The sequence below is a fragment of the Carassius gibelio genome, chromosome B5 (genome assembly GCF_023724105.1).
Source record: "Carassius gibelio isolate Cgi1373 ecotype wild population from Czech Republic chromosome B5, carGib1.2-hapl.c, whole genome shotgun sequence".
NCBI classification, from domain to species: Eukaryota; Metazoa; Chordata; class Actinopteri; order Cypriniformes; family Cyprinidae; genus Carassius; species Carassius gibelio.
In genome coordinates, this window is record NC_068400.1 from 14,548,919 (window position 1) to 14,573,324 (window position 24,406).

General features: G+C 35.7%; 1 protein-coding gene across 1 annotated transcript in view; it reads right to left on the reverse strand.

The window, feature by feature from the left end:
- The window catches only part of LOC127958782 (nitric oxide synthase, brain), a 50,510-nt gene extending 29,615 nt beyond the window's left edge, over positions 1–20,895 (reverse strand). The window contains exons 1-7 of the mRNA XM_052557756.1: positions 20,697–20,895; positions 17,991–18,710; positions 15,790–15,916; positions 5,590–5,727; positions 2,569–2,714; positions 1,500–1,662; positions 1,229–1,320 (exon numbers count right to left, since the gene is read on the reverse strand). Of these exons, the coding sequence (XP_052413716.1) occupies positions 1,229–1,320; positions 1,500–1,662; positions 2,569–2,714; positions 5,590–5,727; positions 15,790–15,916; positions 17,991–18,688 (1,364 nt within the window). The 5' untranslated portion in view covers positions 18,689–18,710; positions 20,697–20,895. The remainder of the gene's footprint in view (positions 1–1,228; positions 1,321–1,499; positions 1,663–2,568; positions 2,715–5,589; positions 5,728–15,789; positions 15,917–17,990; positions 18,711–20,696) is intronic.
- Positions 20,896–24,406: the final 3,511 nt, after the last annotated feature.

The window sequence follows — 24,406 nt, forward strand, 5'->3', positions numbered from 1 at the left end:
TTCACAGTTGCTTCACAGTTGCATATAGCAGATTAGAGCTGGGAAATAATATATGTTGTATTTTGCAACATGTGTCTTGCTTTCCTGGTTCTTTGTCTCTCTTTTGGCTCACCCTTTATTTCACAGGATTGGATCCTAGGAAAGCGATCTCCAGATCTGATCTTCCACTGATCTTTCTCCTGTTTTTCATTAGATAAGGCGTTAGATTAACATATTGGATTTTTATTTTATTTTATTTTGTTATGGAATTTTGTCTTTTCTGTTAGGTTCTAGCTCGGTGTTTGTTTGTTGTTTTGGCCTTGCTCACCCCTGAAACTCTGTACTGAAATTTGAGCCCCTGAGAAAGTCTCTGCACACCCCTGTATAGTTTGGGTTGATTTTAATAACTTCAATGCACTTTAAATGTTCACCAAGAACTAGGAAAATACAAGTATTGCATCAGGGCTTGGTATCGGCAGATGCTCAATATTCGATGACCTGGATCAGATCGGGACATCCCTAATATAAACAATCAAGAATTTGAGAATTAGAATTTGTATAGTATATATTGCTTTTATTAGAGGTTACACTATGTATGCAGTATTTAAGGTGCTTTTGAAATAAAACTACCTGTTCCACAAGCAAACATAATCATACTTCATTGCTGAAAATACATCACACTGACGTTCGACAATATGCTAAGAGCATAAAGTGTCAGTCCAACGAATCTAAATAACAAGCCCTGTCACTCTCAAAATACAACTCTGGATGAAATTTGGGTCACCAGTCTGTTTGAAAAAGCACAGAGGAGCTTTTCTCATTGCCTTGATTTGTTTATGTGCAGAAAAAGTGTGTAGGAGACCTCTTGTCATTTATTCTGGCAGGTACTGATGATGTAAGAAGCAAGCGCGGGGGCTTTTGACTGTATTAGAGTGTTTCCTCTCTTCTTGTTTTAATTTTCCCTTTCCTCACCCCTCTCTCACTCTCTCTGGCTCTAATCATTCTGTTAGACTGACGCTAATTAAACAGAACAGAGAGTAAGTGTCGTGTATGATTAGCTTTGTAACGTGGCAGCGGTGCCAGAGCTCGGCAATGCTGTGGCAGGTGCTGTACTGAGGGCTGTGGAGCAAGGTGACAAAGAGAGAAAGGGAACGCACACTTTGACAGGGAAGAAGGCAAGTCGTAGAGAAAAGGAGATGCAGGAAAAGACAGGAAGAGAAAGGAGCTAGTGAAGAATGGCCACACTAACCTGAGGTTTCCTTTGTTGGTGGCGTATTTGATGTGGTTGCAGATGTAATTAAACATTCCATGAGCGGTTGTGCAATCTCGAGCATCGAACACCTCAAAAAGGAGAAATTCCTTATTAGGACACCTTATTTTCACATTATAATTGCATTTCAATAGACATCACACTGTTGTAGCTCTTGAAAAGATGAAGGGAACTGGTTTATGAAGGATAGCTTTTTGGAAGTAAAATCATTTACTATACAGTATATATATAAAAAACACACACACAATACCTGTAGTTTGGACCACTGGATCCGTCCCACACAGCGAGCTGCATTTCTCCATGCATGTTTAGCCCCATAGATCAGCTCTGTGTCCTTCAACTGATACGTTCCCGAAGTTTCTATCTCTTTTTTAACCTCTTCTAGTCGGTCAACATGGGCCTTTGAGCCGCATCTGTTCAGACAGAAGCCAAACATATAAAAGCACATTTACAAAAAATTAATTACAAATATTAAATTATTAAAAAATTTAAATAAATAAGTGCTGGGCAACGATTAATCGTGATTAATCGCATCCAAAATAAAAAGTTTTGTGTACATAATATATATGTGTGTACTGTCTATATTTATTATGTACATATAAATCCACACACATACATGTTTACATTTCAGAAAAATATGTTGTTAATATATGAAATGTAAATACATATAAATATTATCAATAATATCGATAACTTTATATATACATAATACATGTATACAAAACACACACAAATATTATATAAACAAAAACGTTTATTTTGTATGCAACTAATCGCGATTAGTCGTTGCCCAGCACTAAAATAAATAAATTTATATTTTTGTCTTGAAAAAAATTAATGCATAAATTAATTTGAGATATTTGTTTTTGGAGAATATACTGTATACCGCACCTTGAATTAAGTGTACTTCTTTTACTGCCTTCTAATGCCCAGTTTTAAAGGAAAAATTTAAGAAAAATGGCAATGGATTAAGATCGCTAAACTTAATTCATAATATATTCTCTGAAAAAAAAAAATAATAATAAATAAATATATATATATATATATATATATATATATATATATATATATATATATATATATATATTGATATTTATTATTTTTTATGTATTAAAAAAGTAAAAAAAAAAATCCTTCTTACATAGTTTTGTTTGTCAAATAAATTATTTCATATTATTTTTAAATATAAAAAACAAATCCGTCTTTAGTGCAAAAAATAAGACCATATATCTATAATTTAGTTTTCTTTCTTTATTTGTATGTTATGCAGTGATGAAGGATATGATACAGTGTGCATTAGATTTAAATTGTTCCCCTGCCTTTTGATTGATGTGTAGTACTGGTCAATAAAATCTGTTGCAAGCGGCAGCAGTTCCTCTTTTCTTCGGACTTCATCTGGTTTGCGAGTGTGTTGGTTTGGCACCATAACAGAGCCTATACAAACTTGCTCAGTGCAGATCGGAACCTGCAAACAAAAAGCAACTAGCACAATAAAAAGACTGACTGTGTAAATCCAAACATGCTACATCACTCACGGAAATGTGCTACAGATAGCATTGTGCCAGTCTCACACATATTGTGTTTGTAGGAGTGTAACTGCAACAGCAGGCACAAGTTGATACAGCATTTCTGCTGTATGTCAGAACTGGAGTTATGTCTGGGTGACTTCCTTTAAATACCACCATAAATTATAACATTTCAAAAGGGGCAGCACATTTGCATCCAAGTAGTATTTTTAGATAAGAATTTTAGGTTACTTGTATGATGAAAAAATTTTAATTTTCTGGTAATTTCATCTACACCAATTTGTGTGTGTGTGTGTGTGTGTGATTTTAGCAAAAACTGCTTTCTTTTTCTTTTCTTTTTTTAAATGATACTATTGTGATTCCGGCACATTTCTGACCAAAACAGATCGACATAAATCTGGCCACATTTTATTACGATGGTTGTTTTACATATTGCAACAGTTTGGAACTGAAATGTTGGGTGAGTCCTACAAGATGATTAATGTTCTGTTACTTTTGAAAATGAGACATCACCTACATTAAAGCAACACAATAATGTTAACAAAAGCAATCGGAAGATAAAAACACTTTTGCTGAAGCAACCATGCCATTTTATCTTGTTTTTACAAATCTTTGAGCTCTTTTACTGTGGTTTACAAATTACTTTGGTAAATATGCTTTCATGTCATAGTGTAAATTTTAAAAATTAGTCTTCATTAATATATATTGCAATATTGCAACCTGTTAAAATGTTTACAGAAATGAAAATGTTGCTCACATGCTGCAAAAATTAATTGTCATGCAATGATACACTTTCTTTTAATAATAAAAAATGTATAATAATAATAATAAGTTTATTTTATATAGCGCCTTCCTGCTAATCATTTTATCATATTCGAATCTTATTTAAAATATGTGAAACTAACACACAGAGCTTCAGAATTGATTGCATATGCCTAAATCTTGCAGTTCATTTAGATGACTGTTGAGACAATCTTCCATAAGTAACACATTGAATTAAACATGAAATCTAAAATTAGAAAAATGTAAATACTACGTTTTTGTAAAATATATTATTAACTTTTTAACAGTGTAGATTTACATGAATATTCTAGATCTATTCTTAATATTATTGAAATAAAGAACTGAAATTAAAAATAAAGTAACACTGTTCACAACCCATATTAAAAGATTTGACATTGCCTTCAAACCGCATTAATTTTTCTAAAAGTGATCCGTCTCCAGATCATTACTTGCTCCAGCATATTATAACTTATGTATCCCATGTTTTCCATCTGTGGCATGTACTGGGACACCTGTGTGACTTTACCCAAACAAGAATGTATCCTAATGGTGCTTAGCACAAGAATGTTAAAAATAAAATAAAGATGTTCATTACATTCTTCACATTCACCCACCATAAGGGACTGTGAATGCAGCCATGCAGCTGTCATATTCTGCAGAGTTGGAGATGCAACCCCAAAATCCTTTATAGTATAAAAAATTACACCATCTGTAATTAGCATCAATTAGCATGCAAAGCCAGCTCACGAAAGTGCACAGAAATTCATGACCCCCTCTTGGAAGGATGATTCAGATTTAGAGAGATGTTGAGAGTTCTGCAAACATGTTGTCATACAGACTAGTGTCTACAGCAAGAGACGAAGGCTAATTTTAAACCTCAGCTCATTTATGACATATGGATCCTAAAGGAGCAGCAAAATTGGAAGCAAATGCTAATAACAAAAGTCAGTTCTAGTTCTGCATCATGTCAAAATGACCATAATTATGAGTTTTTGGCATGTAAAAAGGCTCATAGTTTTTCCACTATACTGTAGCGGCATAATGTAACAACCAAAATGCCAGCATCTAAAGTTAATTTGCTGGCAACCTCATTTTTACATGGCATTTTAATATAACCAGTCTATTTGGCAAGAAGTGAATTAAGGTAGCATTTTTCGGTCATTACCATTAAAGCAGCACTTGGATTTTGGCTTTAAGAGGAAGTTCCTCTTCTTCGAGCAATCATTCTAAATTTTGTTTGACAAATATTTTAATCAAAATTAATTTCTACTTCTTACACTTAAATTGTATTCAAAACAAACTGATTCATCAGTACTATTCAAATTCAGGAAAAATGTGGCAAAACTTAACAATAATTTGTTAACATTAATAAAGTCATTAACTAACATTAACTGACAGAGAGCAATATAAAATTTAAAGCATTTACTAATCTCTGTTAATGTTGGTCAATAAAAATACAATTGCTCATTGTCCGTTCAGTATTGGTTCATTGACAAATGTAAACAGATAAAAAATAACTTTGCAAAATATTATTAAATGTTAAAGTTAACAATAACTAAGATGAATAAATTCTGCTGTAGTATTAGTTACTGTTAGTTCAAGTTCACTAACATTACACTAAGAAATTGTGTAGGACTGAAAGATATGCACTTAAATTGCAAGTACATTTTTCTAAATAATTGCAAGTAGACAAGAAATGGCAAGTAACACTGAATTAAGAATTTTAAGAAGTAGTAAAAGCTGAGATAGTGTTTTCTTGCTGAACATACTCTAATAATCTTTATGTAAAACTAAAAAATAATAATTTTAGATCATAATATGAAGAAATTAAAACTTAATGTCAAGTATTACCACAAAATTTAAAGTCATTTTAATTCAGTTCTGAATGGTGCACAAACCAATTATTATTATTTTATTTATTTTTTGTAAGAGCTGTGGTGTGTCAGTAATAACAAAGATGATATTTCTTTATACACTCAACTAAATGTAGTTCATACATATAAGCCTACCTAGAATCGACATCAAACATACCTCGCTGGAGCTGAGATGTAAAGTATCGTTGTATAAAGCTCCAGTTTCCCAGTTCTTCACTTTCATGAATCTGGGACACTTGGTGGGACTTCCATTCTGCACAGTCTTAGTGGGGGAAACTCTCCCAAGGGACTGAGGCTGTGGAGGAACAAACATTACACCTTATTATTAGCAACTCGCCTCAAATTTGTCTATTGGCAAACACATTTATCCAAAATGACTCCCTGTACCTGAAGAATTAAAAATAACATTGTGGTTATCAACATAGACATTTAACCTTCAATATTACACTCTGAATGGTTCCAAAAGGTTTTTTGTTGTTGTTGTTTTTTTTCACAGTAACGACGACACAGAAGAACCTTTTTTGGTTTCCCAAAGAACCTTTCAGTAAATGGTTCTTAAAATAAATATTTTTCTAGAACATCGTACTTATCTAAAGAACACTTGGAAAGTTTCCATTTCAAGATTGTTAAAGTAATGTTAAAATGACATCGTCACAACGTCGTCTTTTACTCCCAAAATCAAAGCTGCTAAAGATGCAGTGGACTACATTTGTTTTTGAAGGGAATGCCCACCACTCCCCTCCCCCTCCAATCTGCCTAAATGTGTCTATGTTTACTCAAATCATGATTCATAACAGAAGAAGTGAGTATAAGGTTGTTGTTTTGATTTTTTACTTTTATTTCCTTTCCTAATAATGTGCTAGTTAGCAAGTTTCACGTGGAAAAGCTAAAGTTTACAGTCTCTCTGAGCGGCTCAGAAGAGAGGGGCGGGACGAGCAGAGCTCATTTGCATTTAAAGGTACATGCAACAAAACAGCTTGCTGTAAACGAAGGGGAAAGAATGTGTTGTTTTACACTACCATTGAGAAATTGTAACCAAAGTATGTTATAGACTTTTCATTAAGACCCTAAAGAATCATACCAAAATGTGGAAAATGGGCATTTGATGACCTCTTTAAAGTACTTATTTTGTGCACCAGAAAATCTGTTATGTCCGGTAAAGAATGCATGGCTTGCAGTGCTTAAGTTAAAATACTGAATGTTAAATAATAAAATGTTAAAATATGTGCTCTTATAGCAGGTAATAGCATGCCCCCCTGTGTTGTCACCTTAATGTGGTGGGGGAGTTTGTGTGTCTTTATGACCCTGAGAAGCTATGTCGGCGGGGACATAGTCCCTGATTTGTATAATCATGCCAAACAGCACCTGGTCCTCCTGGATGGGGGTTGGACATGAGGACAACTACCTCACACTGTAAAAGAAACCAAATTACAGAAACCGCAAAAGTAACATTTAAGTAACAAAGGAGAGTTTTCTAGGACCTTAGTCTGTATTTCGCCTTGGTTCATGGAATGTGCGGACTATGTATGAGACGTCCAAAACAGCACAGGTTATCAAAGACATAACCTGGACATACTGGGAATAAGTGAGAGCAGATGGACTGGTTCAGGACACAAGGTAACAAGTGAGGGCTCAACCATTCTTTTCTCTGGCAGAGATGACATCATTCAAGTGGTGTAGCTCTTATTATTAAGAAGGATGTAACTAAATGCCTGCTAGAGTGGGTACCAATTAGTGATCACTTAATTAAATTGTGATTAAACTCCAAATAATGTAAATTTACCATACTGCAGTGTTATGCTCCTACCAATGAGGCAACAGACGAGGTCAAAGATGAATGGTATGATCAAGTATAACATGCTGTTAGTAACGTCCCACAGTATGATTTGCTCCTGATGATAGGAGACATGAATGCCAAAGCAGGCAGTGACAATACCAACAGGGAAGAGTCTATGGGGTGCCACGGTTGTTTAAACACCAATAACAATAGAGAAAGACTTGTTGACTTCTGCCTTAACAAGAGTTTTGTTATTGGTGGTACCATCTTTATTCACAGAGACATTCATAAATTGACATGGAGATCACCAGATAGCCATACAGTAAACCAAATTGACCATGTTATGATTAATAAGAAATGGCGCCAATCCTGGCAAGATGTGAGGGTCCATAGGGGAGCAGATGTCAGCAGCGATCACTTCTTGGTTATAGCTAAGGTGAAGTTAAAACTACAAGCCACAAAAAACATTAAACAACATCGAAATGTCTTTGATGTCAGTATGTTACGTCAGCCAGACATTGCAAAAACCTTTTCCATCAAGCTGAGAAATCGTTTTGAAACACTTACAGATAAAGAGGGCCAAGAGCAAGAGAATGTGGAAGATACATAGGGCAAGATCAAGGAGGTTATCATAGAGACTGCTAAAGGAGTGATTGGCTACAGGAAAAAGAAGAACAAGCCATTGATAACACCTAGTACTTGGAAAAAGATTGATGAAAGAATAGTAGCCAAGAAAAAACGATTGAGTGCCACATCACCCAGACTCATAGAGAAAGCTCAAGAAGAGTACAAGACCAAAGATAGAGAATTAAAGAAGAGTGCCCACAATGACAAGAGAACCTTTGCAGAGAAACTGGCATATGAAGCCAAAAATGCTGCATTACAGGGAAAACTGAATAAGGTTTACAAGATTACCAAGCAGCTTACTGGTCATAAAAGCATACCAGTAGAGGACAAAAAGGCAAGCTAATAACAACAGAAAAAGAACAGGCTGCCAGGTAGGTACAATACTTTGAAGAAGTACTAAACTGCCCGGAACCAGATCAGCCAGCCAATCCCACCCCAAACAACAATACTAAAGGAAAAGATATTCCCCCTCCAACCAAAAAAGAGGTAGTGGATGCTATTAAGGCCATGAAATCCGGTAAAGCAATGTGATTGATTCCTTGAAAATAGAGCTACTGAAGGCAGATATTCATATATCAGCCAACATGTTAACAGACCTTTTCCAAAAGATTTGGGATGAAGACACTATCCCAAAGGATTGGAGCAAAAGCCTCATATTCAAACTGCCCAAGAAAGGAGACCTCAGCAATTGTAACAACAGGAGGGGTTTTACACTGCTTTCTATTCCCAGCAAGGTTTTCTGTAGGATGCTGTTGAAGAGGGTCGATAGAGCAATAGGCCACAAATTGAGAGAAGAACAAGCAGGTTTTTGAAGTGGGAGAGGATGCACATACCAGATTTTTTAAACTTCGCAACATCATAGAACAATGTTTAGAATGGAATGCACCACTTTACATAAATTTCATAGACTTCAGAAAAGCATTTGACAGTGTCCACCGCGAAAGCTTATGGAAGATAATAAGCGCTTATGGAATACCATTTATGATTGTAAAACTTGTTGGGAAGTTCTATGAACACTTAGAGTGCTCCATTATTCTCAATAATAAAATGACACATTCCTTTGAAGTCAGATCTGGCTTGCGGCAGGGTTGTATTCTCTCACCTCTATTCCTCTATTCCTGATCACCATTGACTGAGTTATGCATCGAACAACATCTGACCATTCCCGTGGCATTCAATGGATTCCCTTTTCTCATTTGGAAGATCTTGACTTCGCCGATGACCTGGTGGTAATCTCAGCCACATACACTCACATTAAGGAAAAAACAAATAGGCTGAGCAGATATGCTAAACAAGTTGCCTTACATGTAAACAAACAGAATACACAGACTATGGGACTTTCTAAACGCAAATTGTAGTTTTTTCTACAAAAACTATGCAGGGCGCAGGTGCACTCACGTCCAAATCCACTTTTGCGCATGGTCTAAACAGGTTGTCCCTATTCTTTTAATGAGTAGTGGGCGTAACGTGCAATAAACCAATCAGAGTCTCTCCTTCCATTCCCTTTAAGAGCCAGTTGCACTCGTGCTATGACAGATTTGCTATTTACATGGCTTAATTTGGCAAGCGCAAAGACAGAACACATCTCCAAGATGCTGCTCGTGTGCGAGCAAATAGATAGCCTAATTTTAATTAGCCTACAAAAAATTCTTATGCATTGCAATCCTTAATTTTTTTTAATATTTGCCATGTTTGTGTGCTGCTGTGCGTCCCTGTGTTTAATAAGAAGCGTGTACGCTCTTTAAATAACAAAGAAAAAACATTGGACCAGACTTTAGACCAGGTTTGTGCGGGTCTATGGTGCAGTCTATTTTCGGCTCCTTAAAATAGCAATGCGCCTGAACACACCTCTTTTTTAGACCAGCACGCCCATGGGTGCAAAAATGAGTGCAAATGCATTTGCTAATTAAATGACGTGGCACTGATAACGGAGCCCAAAAAGATATCAAGACTCAAATAAATAAAGAAAGAGGATTTTTTAGCAGACTCAGAACCATCTGGAAGTCCAAAGAGCTAAGCCTCAAAACAAAGATCAAACTCTATAACAGCAATGTTAAATCAGTGCTTTTGTATGAATGTTGGAGAATAGTGAAAGAAGACATGAGCAAGATAGATGCCTTCCATAATAGTTGCCTTAGAAAGATCTGTAACATATACTGGCCCAATACCATCTCCAATACCAATCTGTACAGAAAGACAAGATCAAATACTATATCTCAGTAGATCAAGATACGTTGATTAAGATTGCTTGGTCATGTACTTAGGATGCCCTGTGAAAGGAAACCTAAAGTGGCACTGCGTTGGACACCACCTGGCAAACACAAACCTGGCAGGTCAAGAATAATATGGCGATGTACAGTGGAGAAAGATCTGGAAGAAATGAGGCTCTCTTGGGGGGAAGCATAGTACAAAGCCCAGGACAGACCCAGATTTAGAGAGTTAGTTGTGGCCTTATGTCCCACGTGGGGTGAAGAGGATTAAGATAAGGTAATGACATGACTTGCTCAAAGGCGTCAATGGGATAATCAGCACTATTAAGTTCTAATTGAGCTTTCATTTTCAGAGAAAATAAAATACACATGACTTGCCATTCAAAAGATAAGAAGTAATTTGCCACATGTACAAATGTATCAGTAGTTGACATTGTTAATCCAATGGAAATCAATCTAGCAGCCATTATATTCCTCGTGAAGACCCAGTTCACAGGCTGACAGTTTCGTCACCACACCACTTGTATGACTGTGGTGGTTTCTGATGGTATGAATGCAAACTTCAATATCAGCCATGGCCCATTATGTTCACTATCCCCGGGAAGAATAGTGGGCGTCTTTCTCCTCAATTGATTCTCCTCAAAAGACAGATCAGTCCTTCTCAGTCTCTGGCTATACAGCACACGCAACGTACACGATTATTATCTCAAAGCCACCACGCTGCACTTGGCTGGCAGGGAATGTGCCACACTCATGTTTACGCATGTGAGACATCTGAGGCAGAACAGATGAGAAGAACCATCTTGTCAGAAGCAAAATGTGAGGACAAAAGGCGGATATGATACACCTCTTACGCATACAAGTGTACACTGTGACAGGAAGGCAGTGTGAAAGAAAAGGTGTAAAATTGAAAAAGCAAACTTCAACTGAAAGGGTTTTGTAAGGATTCTGTGTACATGACAGCATCGCCCCGGGCAACAACTGACACACACACAACCACGTGTGTGTGAACGGGCTGGAATAATCTGCAACATCATCGACACTTCGAGACCACTTACCCGCACCGAAGCACTTCAGAAACAAGCACTCGATACACTCATACAACTTTCACAGCCCACCAGAACCCACCTTCACTGCTGCACCTCTTTATTCAACTTAGTGCTCGACAACGGCACTGCGGGGGAAACTGCATTGTCTACGTCTCATCCTTCTCACCACAGCTGTATTAACACAAGATTCATTATGTAAAAGAGTAACACCAGCTGATTTGACAAACTCATTTTCACCAGCTGCTAATAAATAAAACATTCGGAATGACTAATAAGCTGAAAAGATTGCGTTTCTATGGATGTCATGGATATTGTCTGCATAAATACCTAATACTGCCTTTATTTACTTAATATGGCTAGTAGACAGTTGCTAATTATGGCTAGACTAATTGCTAAATCTATAGATCTTAATCACTTAATCAGATAAGATGCCATATTGGATTTAACACTGATGAAAACGAGGCTGTGAGGGATAAACCAAAGACTGGATAAATTTTACACTAAAACGCACAGTTTAAAGATCAAAAATCATGTCATTTTGACAACCCACAACTTTCAAAACTGATTTATGGAATAGTTCACCTAGTGAAAGAACCTAGCTGAACTACCATGAAAATATCTCATTTTCAATCCTGACAAAAGAAATTTATATGGCGCTACGTCTACCCTGGTCTAATGGTTTGACAATATCAATCAAATATCAAATAAATGATACTTTGTGCTTTGTTACTCCTACTAAATTACATCGACTACAATACATTTCCTACTAAATGTTTGCATCACCAATCATGAATTAATGAATATCTAAATATATTCATCAATATTTACAATGTGAGCATGAGTTGTGATCACAATATAGCATTTCTAAATCACTTCACTACATATCGGCTATTCTTTAAAAGCTTAATAACAACAACAACAATAAGAAGAATGAGACACATTTATATTTTAAAATGTAATTTAGGTCACTTTAGATGGAAGCATCTGTCAAATGCATAAATGTAAAACCTAACTTCAGCAAGTAAATACATTTTTTGATGATCAAGATCTGCCAGATCAGCCTCTGACATGGTAAATAATAACATTTTATAAGTTATTATAGGTAATAGATATGCACAATAGCTAATGATATATATATATATGCATGTAACAACATAATTATTAAATAATATATTTTTGAACTTGTTGAATGCTGTTTTGACATTAGCATCCAGGAGAGGAACTATCTGTTTTATAATTGAACTTATGAGGGCCTGAAATTAAACAAAATATAGATGGTTAAATAGTATTGCTTGTTTTTCACACAGAGCTTCAAAGACGGCAACATCATTGTTTTATGATGTTAGCAGCTCATCTGTCCGACTGCTTCGCACCACTTCTACAGCCTGAGCATTCCTTATTAGAGCTAAATTATGCAGGGCACTGCTGTTAGCCTTGGAAAACTCAGCACATTTCTAAAAAACCTCAACCCCATCAGGCAGACTGAAAGGTTATTATCATCTCAAACCATGCACCTGTGTTGCTTTAGCGGGTTTGCAATTACGAACACAATGAAACATGCATTCGGTCTTGTGTGTGCGAGGTTAGCTTTCCAAAGTACAGACACTTCTCTAAAAAACAAACTATTGCATTTGCAGCTCGACATAGAAACGTAAAACAAGTTTAGAATTGTCTAAAGCAAGCTTATAAGAACACTCAGTTGTCATCATTTCAGCAGCAGGAATATTCTGTGTATCTTACAGCATGTTGAGAATAGGCATGCTCCAGCAAATTCATTAACCAGCAATTTGTGTCAGTGAGAATATGCTAAAAGAGCAAAATGTCATCATACACTTCTGTTATAACAGGTTATTATAGAGTAGCCAAGGTCTCAAACTGTCAGACTGAAGTGAAGATTTGAAGGTGCAAGAGAATGTGTTATTTCCCCTTAGCCTTTGCAAATAGTGTCATATCTGACTAGCCATTTAAAGTCAATGTGATTGAAATAACACTTGCACATTTAAATGTATACAGCGTCGAAATCCATCTGTCCTAAATGATATGCAAGATTAGATTTAGTGCATCGTAGTATGTTTATAAAAAGCACGCTGAATGTGCCTGGGTGGTACACAATGTCTAAACAGTAATATTTTTGGTAGTGTGTATCCTTGCATGGTTTTTTTTAGATGTAGTGCATTACTGCCCACCCATTTTTCAGCAACAAAAGTATTTTTCCACAAATTTTTCATATAGGGATTTGTATAATGGAAGTCTTCATTTAAAGCCATGAACCAACTGACTATAGAGGTTAGATCTATAGGATGACTGAATTTCTAAATTGCCTAATATGATTGGATTTGGCTTTATTTTCTTATTATTTTCACACTTGACTAAAAGGTATTTGGACCATCTGAGACCAGCTGAGCCCATTTCCAGCACAGAATAAAACATAAAAAAGTAATTGATGTGATGTTTTATCTCACGGTCCCGATTCATTTTTATTTATTTTATTTTATTTTTTATTTTTTTTCACAGAATTGCGACATAGTGTGACTCAGAACTGTCAGATATTAATTCAGAATTTATATCTCCCCATTCTGACTTTTCTTCTCCTAATTCTGAGTTCATATCTCACAAATCTGAAAGTAAAAATGGTGAGGTTAAAATGTCACAATTAACATTTATATTTTCTGGTGGAAACAGCCTTCAGTATAAATCATACAAACTGCAACCAACACCCCAAACCACCTTTTCAAGCAGACTTGGATGCAGTTTGCTGATGCACATCTAAGGACTTGGCTCTATTTCAAAAGATGCCGTTTGTAAGGACTTTTTAAAAATATCTAATGGACAATTAATGTATATTTTGCTGTAAATCTTGACATTTCATTGATGACAAATGTTATACTAGTTATACCCTGCCCACAACTATATGATCCATTAGCTTTCATCTGATTGGCTGTGATTGTGTAGCAGCTTTGCACTTTTTGCAGATAGACAAAGTAGTTGCTGCTGTAAAATTTGTTGCCTTGTTAGGACAAGCTGTAAGTGTTCATATATCATCTCAACAGTCATTGCATCTTTCTGTCACACATATAATGTCAGACATTGTGCAAAACAATCACACGCTGCCTTGGTCTAATGTTCTTGTCTTTGTATTTCTCTTGTACTCTCTCACTCTCCCCCTTCCTCGTCTTACTCACTGATGATTAATCATCCACCACACACTGTATTACACTAAGCATAGAGACTCCGTCTTGGACCACACAGCTGCATCCATTCATTCCTCTGCTTTCTTGGATCACCTCCATCCATCCGGTTTCTTTCAGAAGGATAATGCGTCACAAGAGGCCAGATGAGAGAGTCATGTGCTGATGTGAAATGTAAGCACTGCTTCCCCCACAACCAGAACTGTAGAAACACATGCTAAACCAGCACTGAGCTGGCAGGTCCAGAGAAAGCTAGGTGAGGCTTTCATATGGTCACTAGTAAGTAAGCCCTACTTGAAATATTAGACTTGCAAGTAATTCTGAACTACCTCACATGAAGACTCCACTTAAATCTTATTTTGTAGCTCATTTCATTCATAGGTGTGCTTTGTATTGTATTATTGTTATTTTATTTTTTAATATAAGGTTAGAATTTGAAAACCACTCAACTAAGGTTTCTTTGTTGAATGTGGTCCTTTTCTCATGTTTTATATATGGCTCTTTGGAAAGCATGCATTAAGTTACATTATAGTGTCTTCAGATCAGTCAGCATTCTTTCCATTGCTCTTTTCTTGTAATTTTGTTTTCTTTTGTTGTAAACTAGTTTTGCTTTAGGACTCATATTTTGCATGCAGACTATTTTACAAAACTAAACAAAATTGTTCATATAGCCAAACATCATCAAACTCATTACCATTACCATGAATTGTACAAACAATATGCAGAATATGTAAAATCATATGCGGATGTACAGAAATTCTTGTTTTGTAATTAAACAGCAGCAGAAATCTAATTTCCTTTGAATTGCTGTGATAAGCTGTCTTGCATTCAAAAGTTTGAGGTTGGTAAGAGGTTTTGAAAAAAAGACAGTGCTGCATTTTTTTTTTCAATTCTAATGCTTTAAAAGGATACTGTGAAATAGTGTTATGATGTAACAGTTTAAAAAAAAAATATTTGAATATATTAAAATAATTGCAAAGCTTAATTTAATGCATCATTACTCCAGTCTACAGTGTCACAAGATCCTTCAAAACTCTTTCTAACATGCTTATTAGGTGCTTAAGCAACATTTTATTATTATTATTATTATTATTATTAACGTTGAAAACAGTTTGAGGTTTTGGTTTCCGTTTTGGTTTTTCATTTTGATTTTCATGTATTAACACCAATACATTTAGTTGTATTTTTTTATTAGTAGTAGTTAGCATAGTTTTACCCAGCTTTTCATGATCCACGAGAACCACTGCTTTAGTACAATTTACACTTCAGTACAGTTCTTCTAAAGAAATAGAGAATAAAAAGTTTGTGGAACTGTATCCTGTAATTCTTTTTAAGAGTAGAACAGTGAATATCTGCCAGCTGTCGAGCAGATCAGGCCATATTAACAGTAAAGGACAACTTCAATGTTTATGTACTTGCACCCTTAAAAAAAGAAATAATGCTAGATTACTGACTCAGTCACAGTCCTTCAAAGCCACATGTAAAGCCATTTAGACTGTATTTTACCTTGTCACTCTCTGAGTAAGGGTTGTTAAGCACTGTAGGCATGTTGTCCTTTCTCCAGAGGTCATCAAACACTCTGTCGTTATCCGACGCCAGCTGGGCGTTCTGTCCATTTCCCACACCAAGGTCTCTGAAAGTCCCAAACAGCTCAAACATCAGCCAGAAGAAAACAGGTCTAGATGTACAATGACTCAAAAACATTCAGTTAAATTAGCTTATGTCTACTGTATATTACCTTGCACACTTTTACATTAATGTTATAAACTGAAGGAATGAAAAAAAAACTGTCATAAATAAAAACATGCCTCAGATGCGGTCTGTAGAGCTTCACTTCAATTTCTCTAAAACATTAATGTCCCAAGGCTACCAATGTGCCTCAGCTATATATTCATTCTCAAGTTATTTTATAATCAGATTTAGTATTTAGGTTTAGATTTAAGTATAACTTTTAAGTAAAAAGTGTAAAAAATCGCTTAAAAATGTTTTTTTTTTTTTTTTTTTTCTAGCTGACGTTGATGGGAATCATAGTAACACATTTATCATAAATGTGAGAAGAGTGAGAGAAGCTTGATTTGTTTGGAATGAAACGCTGGCAATTCCACCAGTAGGATTAATATTTGAGCCTAATTATAATTTGTATACAGAAAATAAATCTGGTGTGTACTTTTTCAAATAAAAAAACACTCTGAGGCAATTGCTAATCATTGCAACTAGTAGTCAACCAGTAGTTTGGGGTGGGACTATCTGTTTAACTGACCAATGGCAAAAAGGAGGGGAGTTTTCTGGAAACCTGTTTGAAATCAGTAAATATTTACATATTACACACTTCAAGTTTAAAGAGACAGTTCACCCAAAAATGAAAATTCTGTCATTAATTACCCTCATGTCGTTCCAAATCCGTAAGATTTTTTTTGAGGAAATCCAAGAGCTTTCTGATCCTCCTATAGACCTCAAGGGAACTTCCACGGTCAAGGCACAGAAAGGTACAAAAATGATCGACAAAGTAGTCCATGTGACATCAGTGGTTCAACTGTAATGTTACGAAGCTACGATAATCCTTTTTTCGTGCAAAGAAAACAAAAATAACGACTTTATTCCATATTTTCAACTCTACTTGAAAATGGTAGTTCCCTTGCTGTCTATGGGAGGGTCAGAGAGCCCTCAGATTTCAAGACTATGTCTTGTATAAATTTTTCTGAAAATTCCTGTCATATGTACATAAACTGACAGTCACCACATACTGTATAAGCTACTACTAAATATTGAAGAAACATGATTTTCTGTAAAGTTGCTTTGCAATAATTTGTATTGTAAAAAGCGGTATACAAATAAATGTGAATTTAATTGAACTGAATTGAATTATGGGTTTGGAACAACACAAGGGTGAGTAATTAATAACAGAATTTTCATTTTTGGGTGAACTATCCTTTCAAACTAGATAACACTTCAATGTTAATCTACTTTTTTTATATACATTTTACCATCCGCCCAAGAAAATCATAAACTTGAACGCTTAAAATTGAGACGCCATTTATGTCAGGATGAGACATGTGCTGAGAATCTATTCACTTAGTGTGCATTTTAACTTATATTTTGTAGATAATTTACTATTTTAAATTTCATTATTTAAATAATAATAATAATATTGGAGACAAAATTTCGACTTTGGAAATTAAGTTGAGTTTGGATATTAAAGTCTGGTAAATGGCGTAACAAGTCTATCGCATTATAAGTAACATACTGTACCACCTAAACCGAAATCTAACCTAAAAGCTAGATAAATGTGGAATAAATTGCATTTGTTGAAGCAACCATTCCATTTTAGCTATTTGTCATGACTCGTTTTTCATGGGACTCATACCTAAACACTCCACATTGCAAATGCTATAGGCTGTACCAGGTGAACAACTGAGTAAGTTTACCATGACAGAAAAGTCATATTAATGGAGCTGGTTTTGTGATGTAGATGTCAAAATATATTAGTTTATAATGGTAAAAGACCTTAGCGTTCAAAACATAGTATTGTAGGAAGAACTGCACAAAAATAACTCTTTATTAATTGATCATTTGTCCTTGCAATCATAATTTGTGTGTAATTAATAAACTCTGTGTGTGGTGTGTGGTTTACAGTATTTCAGTTGGAAACTGCAGAGAGTTGTATTGAAATATTTTTTTAAGTAGTTTTGTACTAAGACATAACTCACCTCTCCACTTGCACTTCGACATCCTTCCTCTCTACACCTCTTTGACCTTCCCCATTGATCTCTTTTTTGCTGTTCTTGATGAGCTTCAGCACTGGCTCGATCTCCTTCAGCAGGTCGTTGTTCTCCTCCACCCCATTGAGGAGATGGGCTGAATGGCCAGAGAGAGAGTCCTGGGCTAGCAGGGGAATCAGGGGTTTGCTCTCCTGTGGGTCTCTCCTGGGATTAGAGGAAGAGGACAGGTTCTCTATAGCCCTAAGCTCTTTGGTCATGTTGGGGCTGAGAGGCGAACATCGTTCACACGGCCTGCTCTGAGCGGGGATAACGGGCCTGGTGACCCGAACTGTTTTGGATTTCCCGTCACTGCTCAGCGTGGTCTCCAGGTGAGTGGTGAAGCCCTCGGGTCCGCGGAGGATGATGACGGCGTGGCTCTCGGGCGACACGTTCTTCAGGGTCTCGAGCGCACGTTCGTAGCTCAGGTCCACCAAAGGCTTGTTGTTCACGGCCAGGACGATGTCGCCGACTTGAACCAGCCCACATTCCTCCGCCGCCCCACCCCGGATGATGTCAGAGACGATGACTGGTGGCTTGCACACACGTTGTTTGACCAGAAAGCCCAGCCCACCGATCTTTCTTTTGAAGAGGCGCACTGAGATGATGTTTGGCTGCAGCTGACACACGCTGGGCTCAGATTCCTGCATTGTGTCTTACTGTGCGTCAAATCTGCGATTGAGTTAAATGTGACAAAGGAGAGCAACAAGTCAGATGTGTCAACCTCGGCAGGCGAAGACGTGAAGAGAAGCAATACAATACAGGCTAGCAACATTCACTTTGCATTCTACTAATTGCATCCTGTGACATTTAAGGAAATATTCAGACCATTAATAAGTCTAACTACGTCAGTAGTAAAAATTTGTTTACAGGAATAGTTAGACCAAAAATAATTGATTCTAAATGTGTATGCTGACAGTTTCCATGGAACAAAACCAAAAAAAAAAACAGCATAAAAGTAGTCCATATGTCTCTTGCTATATATCCAATGCTTTAAAGTCTGATTTGTGAATGAACAGTTCTTTTTCAATGAACTGTTGATCTAAATCACAAATCTGACGGAATGATATGTTCACAAATCAAATGGATCTGGTTTAAATCACTGACTCGGTGATCAGGTTCTTGAATTATAAGCTTACTGGAAGTGAAGATTATCTGACTAAAGTTCATTAGTCACTATTAAATATCAGTTTATTTCTCATACAAAACTAACATACAGCTTCATACAAGGAATACTTTGAGATTCTTCCAGATTCTTTCGTTGAAATATGAAAATAAAAAAACTGAAAAATGAAAGAATTTTCCTTTTTTTGGATGAATTATTGGTTGCTTTTCAATGCAAGACATTACTGGTGAGAAAGAATCATTCAGTTGAAGCCTTCATAATATTTTTGTTAATAATTTCAATTATTGTGTGGTGACTCATATTACAGTGTACAAGCTTTGAATGTAGATTTCAATTCACTTTTTCCTTTCTGTTGACAAGCCAGTAGCATTTTCTCCATGTGCATCCTGCTCAGTCTCAACTAAACGTTCATGTAAGAAACAGTTTAATCTACAGTCCTTCTGCATCTCGCCTTTCTTGACAGCATAAAATGCATATGGCCTCGTATGAACAACTATTGTCCAATTCTGTCAAAATGCTACATTACTAATTCAGATTTAGTGTCATGGAGAGAATCATTACAACTGCAGGGAATGTTTCGTAATAAAGAATAAGCAAAGGCACAGCTAATAACTTTCAATTGCACTGTATGGTATTCACAGCATGATCTATTAGTGTCTTGTTTACGATAACTGAGTAACTCTTTGTGAATGATACAATAAAAAAGCATTTGTTATAAACTGCACTGAAATCACACTGAGAAAATTATGGACTATACATGTCGAAGCTCTTAAAGAGGCACATTACATTTCTAATTCAGTATTGACATTTTGGTGGCAGTGAAAATGTGCTTCAGTTTTGTTATTAAACTAAAATATGATTTCACAGGACTAAATCAACATAGCCTCATCGATCAAATCCATTTATCTGTCAGATCAGGTAGAAACAGCTCCTGCTTTTCCAAACCGGCATGTATTGGTGAATCTTGTGATATTGTTCTACCAATAGAATGCTTTACAAAAATATATGAAATAATATTTCCCACATTTTAAGTAAGCTTTTTTAATATTATTATCAGAAACAGATGCTTTGCACACACATTGTGTAGTCATTTTATATTTAATAATGCTAAATTTATTTAATATAAAATCAGTCACACATTAGAATAAAATGATTAGATGAATCTCAAGTAGACTACAGATATTAAAATAAAAAGGGTGAATAAATATTACACCGAGTGCATGCTTCAAACCAGTGTAAGTTGCATTTTCTTAATGTAGAACGATTAAAACACATGTTGACAATTCTCAAAAACTTCACATACACAAATTCCTATTTTAAAACAAACAAAACTACTTTCTGTATGCAGGAGTTATCAGAAGCACTGCATGTTCAACAGGACACACCAGTTGCTCCTGAGCGCTATGCAACTCCACATGCCCTCATCCTTATATACAGCATGCATTTCCCAAAGCATGTGAAATGATGAATGCTAAAATTTACTTTTGACAGTAAAAAAAAAAAATAATAACAACAACAGCAAGCTAACTTACCTCTCCACTTTGAAAGGCTGTAAATATCGCCTCAAACAGTGTGGTTCTCCCCTTGACCAATATTCCGATGGAAGGTTGAGACTTTTCTCCTGGTGTCCCACTCAGAAGACGCGTGGCATGTCTGAGCGAGCCGCTGTATAAACACGCAGCGCGTGAGAAGCTGTGCTCTCCTGCCGCTCCGCTCCGGTGCGCGAGCATTTATTCCGCGCGCACTGCTGTCATTCTGTCATCCATCCCTCCCGACGCTCTGCCTCCCTCAATGGGAGGGTTTTACAAACCTAGAGCTCTGGCATCTATGGCATTGAGTTATATTTGCACATCTTTATAATAAACAAAATTATGGGTAGAATAGAAGCCATCTAAAATTACAAAAGTAGAAATTAACATTTTCATATTCGGAAAAAAAAGGTTAACTATCAGTTTGTATTTATTTGTTTGTTTGTTTGTTTTTGCATTGGTTGATTAATTGCATTTTCAAATTTCGTATGCTTCGGTGTTTTTATTGCTTCAAACCTGCAGCGTGCATGTTGAGTTATTTATTTATTTGTGAAATTATTAAATATAGTAATATTCCATCAAAAACATACAGCCCAGCAAATCACCAGATATTGCAAAAAAAATGTCACATAACTCCATGACTTACCCTGTACCTGAAAAAGAGAACAATTCATGCATGTTACCGCCTTTTCAAATGTTATATTAGATTAATGAGTAAAATCAGTGTTTCCGGTCAGAGATCAATGCTGAATCAACATGCAACATGAGTGTCATGTTGATCAAAAGGTGTTTTATTTTCCATTTGGCTTTCATTAAAAAAAATTGATGTTTGGTTTACTCAGCAGATCTGTTACATTAAAAAAAAAAAAAAAAAAAAAAAAGCTCCATGATCATTATAAGCCACACAGTCCTGTGTTACGCAGTAAACAACAACTATCTGCCAGAAGGAATGTCATTATCTTTGTGGACCTTCAAAGACTGGTGTCAAAGGTTTCATAGTCAAGCGGCAGAAGCCAAGAACTCTCTCTAATCTATATTAGATTAAGTAAATCTAATATATAATTTCAACACTGAACTAAAAGGTTTAACCTCAGGATACTAAAAGCTCTATCCCAAATTATACATAATGAATAATAATTATACACATTGCATTATGAAGTTTAGTCTGCCAAAATATTAGCTTGAGTATACAACTTTATTTTTGAAACACCATGCACCACACAATGCACAACGTCATGTTTTCATTCAATAAGAGGAGGAACTCTAAGGTCATTGTTTTTAAAGTTCTCTCTCTCTCTCTCTCTCTGTGTGTGTGTGTGTGTGTGTGTTCCACTAAATAAACCTCTTGATGCATCATGACAAACTGAATCTAGTCGTCGAAACCAGTCATAATAAATTTGAATGAAGGTTTTTGTTGTCAACGTCAGCCATGCATACATTGCAAGCTAGATGTTTTTCAGAAGCCCTAATGTTATTTTACAATGTGTCTATCAGACGGACTCTTCATTTAAACAGGCAGCATAAACAGACGAATATGAATTTGTGTTGCAGGAGGAAAGACACGTTTAACAAACCCCAGACTGACCACAGACTCACATCAGACAGAATCTATAATGTCTTTATATTAAACAAGACCATATTATAAAATAAATTTTGAAGAATTAATAAATAATGTGCATTATTAATGCATGAAGTGCGAAAGAGTGATACAGAGAAAAAAACGGTAAATTATAAAATAATTTTAAAAATCAAATTACAAATGACAGTATGAGACCATTGAATGATTTATGTATTTATTTATTAATGTATTCATTCATTCATACATTGACACCTTATCAGCAGCAATGTCTATATTTTGATGGCAAAGTCAACAACATTTAAATTGTAAGAAATTATTATAATAATTTCAATATTTTTTTTAATAATGCAATAATTTAACAATTTTGTCTTGAAAACAATCAAAATACATAAATATACATATACTGCAAATAACACCAATTATAGAATCATTTTAAAATATCCATCAATAATGAAAACATTGAATTAAAACATTTAAAATAAAATGTTTTTAATAAAGATTAAATTTTTTTTTAAATATAAATCTGATTAAAATCTGATAACATCAGTTTAAAAAGTGCCATCCTACTAAATAAATAAATAAATAAATAAAAACATTTCAAACTCACTACATTTTTACATAAATCAAAAACTGGTTTCTCAACCTCTTTCAAGAAATATTAATGACCGAGTATTTAGTGTTCAATTCAACATCTCGTGTATACAACCTATAGTCATATCTATATTCTAAAATTACACTTAAAGGCACCTCTTCATGTTGACTAAAGCTATAAACTTTATTTTATTATTATTGAAACACATGAATAAACAGGAAAAATGTGAGAGTATTCTGCTGAGCACAAGCTAGTGCATGGGAGATTTTCAATCTATGACATGAACAAATGCAAACACACACACACACACACACACACAGCCTGCCGGCCTGGTCGAGCCATTATGTCAGTCACTTCCGACTTGAGTGCTGCCATCTGCCCTCTAATGAAACTGTGCTCTGTGGCTGATCACACACACACACACACACACATACTGTACACACTTTCTTCGTACACCCATCTAATTCACACACACACATACATACACAAGAGACAAACAAACAATTACACATGAACCCTCTCAACGAAAGCTGCAGAAATTTACAACCCCAAATCAGAAAAGGTTGGGACAGTATGGAAAACACAAATTACAAAAGAAAGTAGTGATTTCTAAATTAACTTTGACTTGTATTTCATTTCAGACAATATGAACACAAAATATTTCATGTTTTGTCCGGTCAACTTCATGTCATTTGTAAATATGCATCCTTTCCTGTCATTCAGACCTGCAACACATTTCAAAAAAAGTTGGGACAGGAGCAATTTTGGGCTAGTAATGAGGTAAAATGGTTTAATAATGATGTGATTTGAAACAGGTGATGTCAACAGGTGATTGTAATTATGATTTGGTAAAAAAGCAGCATCCAAGAAAGGTCTAATCCTTTAGGAGCAAAGATGGGCCGAGGATCGCCAGTTTTGCCAACAAATACGTGAGAAAACTATTGAAATGTTTAAAAACAATGTTCCTCAAAGAAAGATAGGAAGAGATATGGATATTTCACATTCAACAGTGCATAACATAATTAAAAGATTCAAGGAATCTGAAGGAATTTCAGTGCGTAAAGGACAAGGGCGCAAGCCTAAGCTGAACAACCGTGATCTCCGATCCCTCAGGCGGCACTGCATCAAGAATCGTCATTCATCTTTAAGCGATATCACCACATGGGCTCAGGACTACTTTGGCAAACCTTTGTCAAGTACCACAATACGTAGTTACAATCTACAAATGCCAGTTAAAACTGTACTGTGCCAAAAGGAAGCCGTATGTTAACAGTGTCCAGAAGCATCGTCGACTTCTCTGGGCTCAGAGGCATCTGGGATGGACAATCACACAGTGGAAATGTGTACTGTGGTCAGATGAATCAGTATTTCAGGTATTTTTTGTAAGGAATGGACGCCGTGTGCTCCGGACCAAAGAAGAAAAGGATCATCCAGACTGTTACAAGCCAGGGTCTGTCATGGTATGGGGTTGTGTCAGTGCCCTTGGCAAAGGTAGCTTGCACTTCTGTGAAAGCACCATTAATGCTGAAAAGTACATAGAGA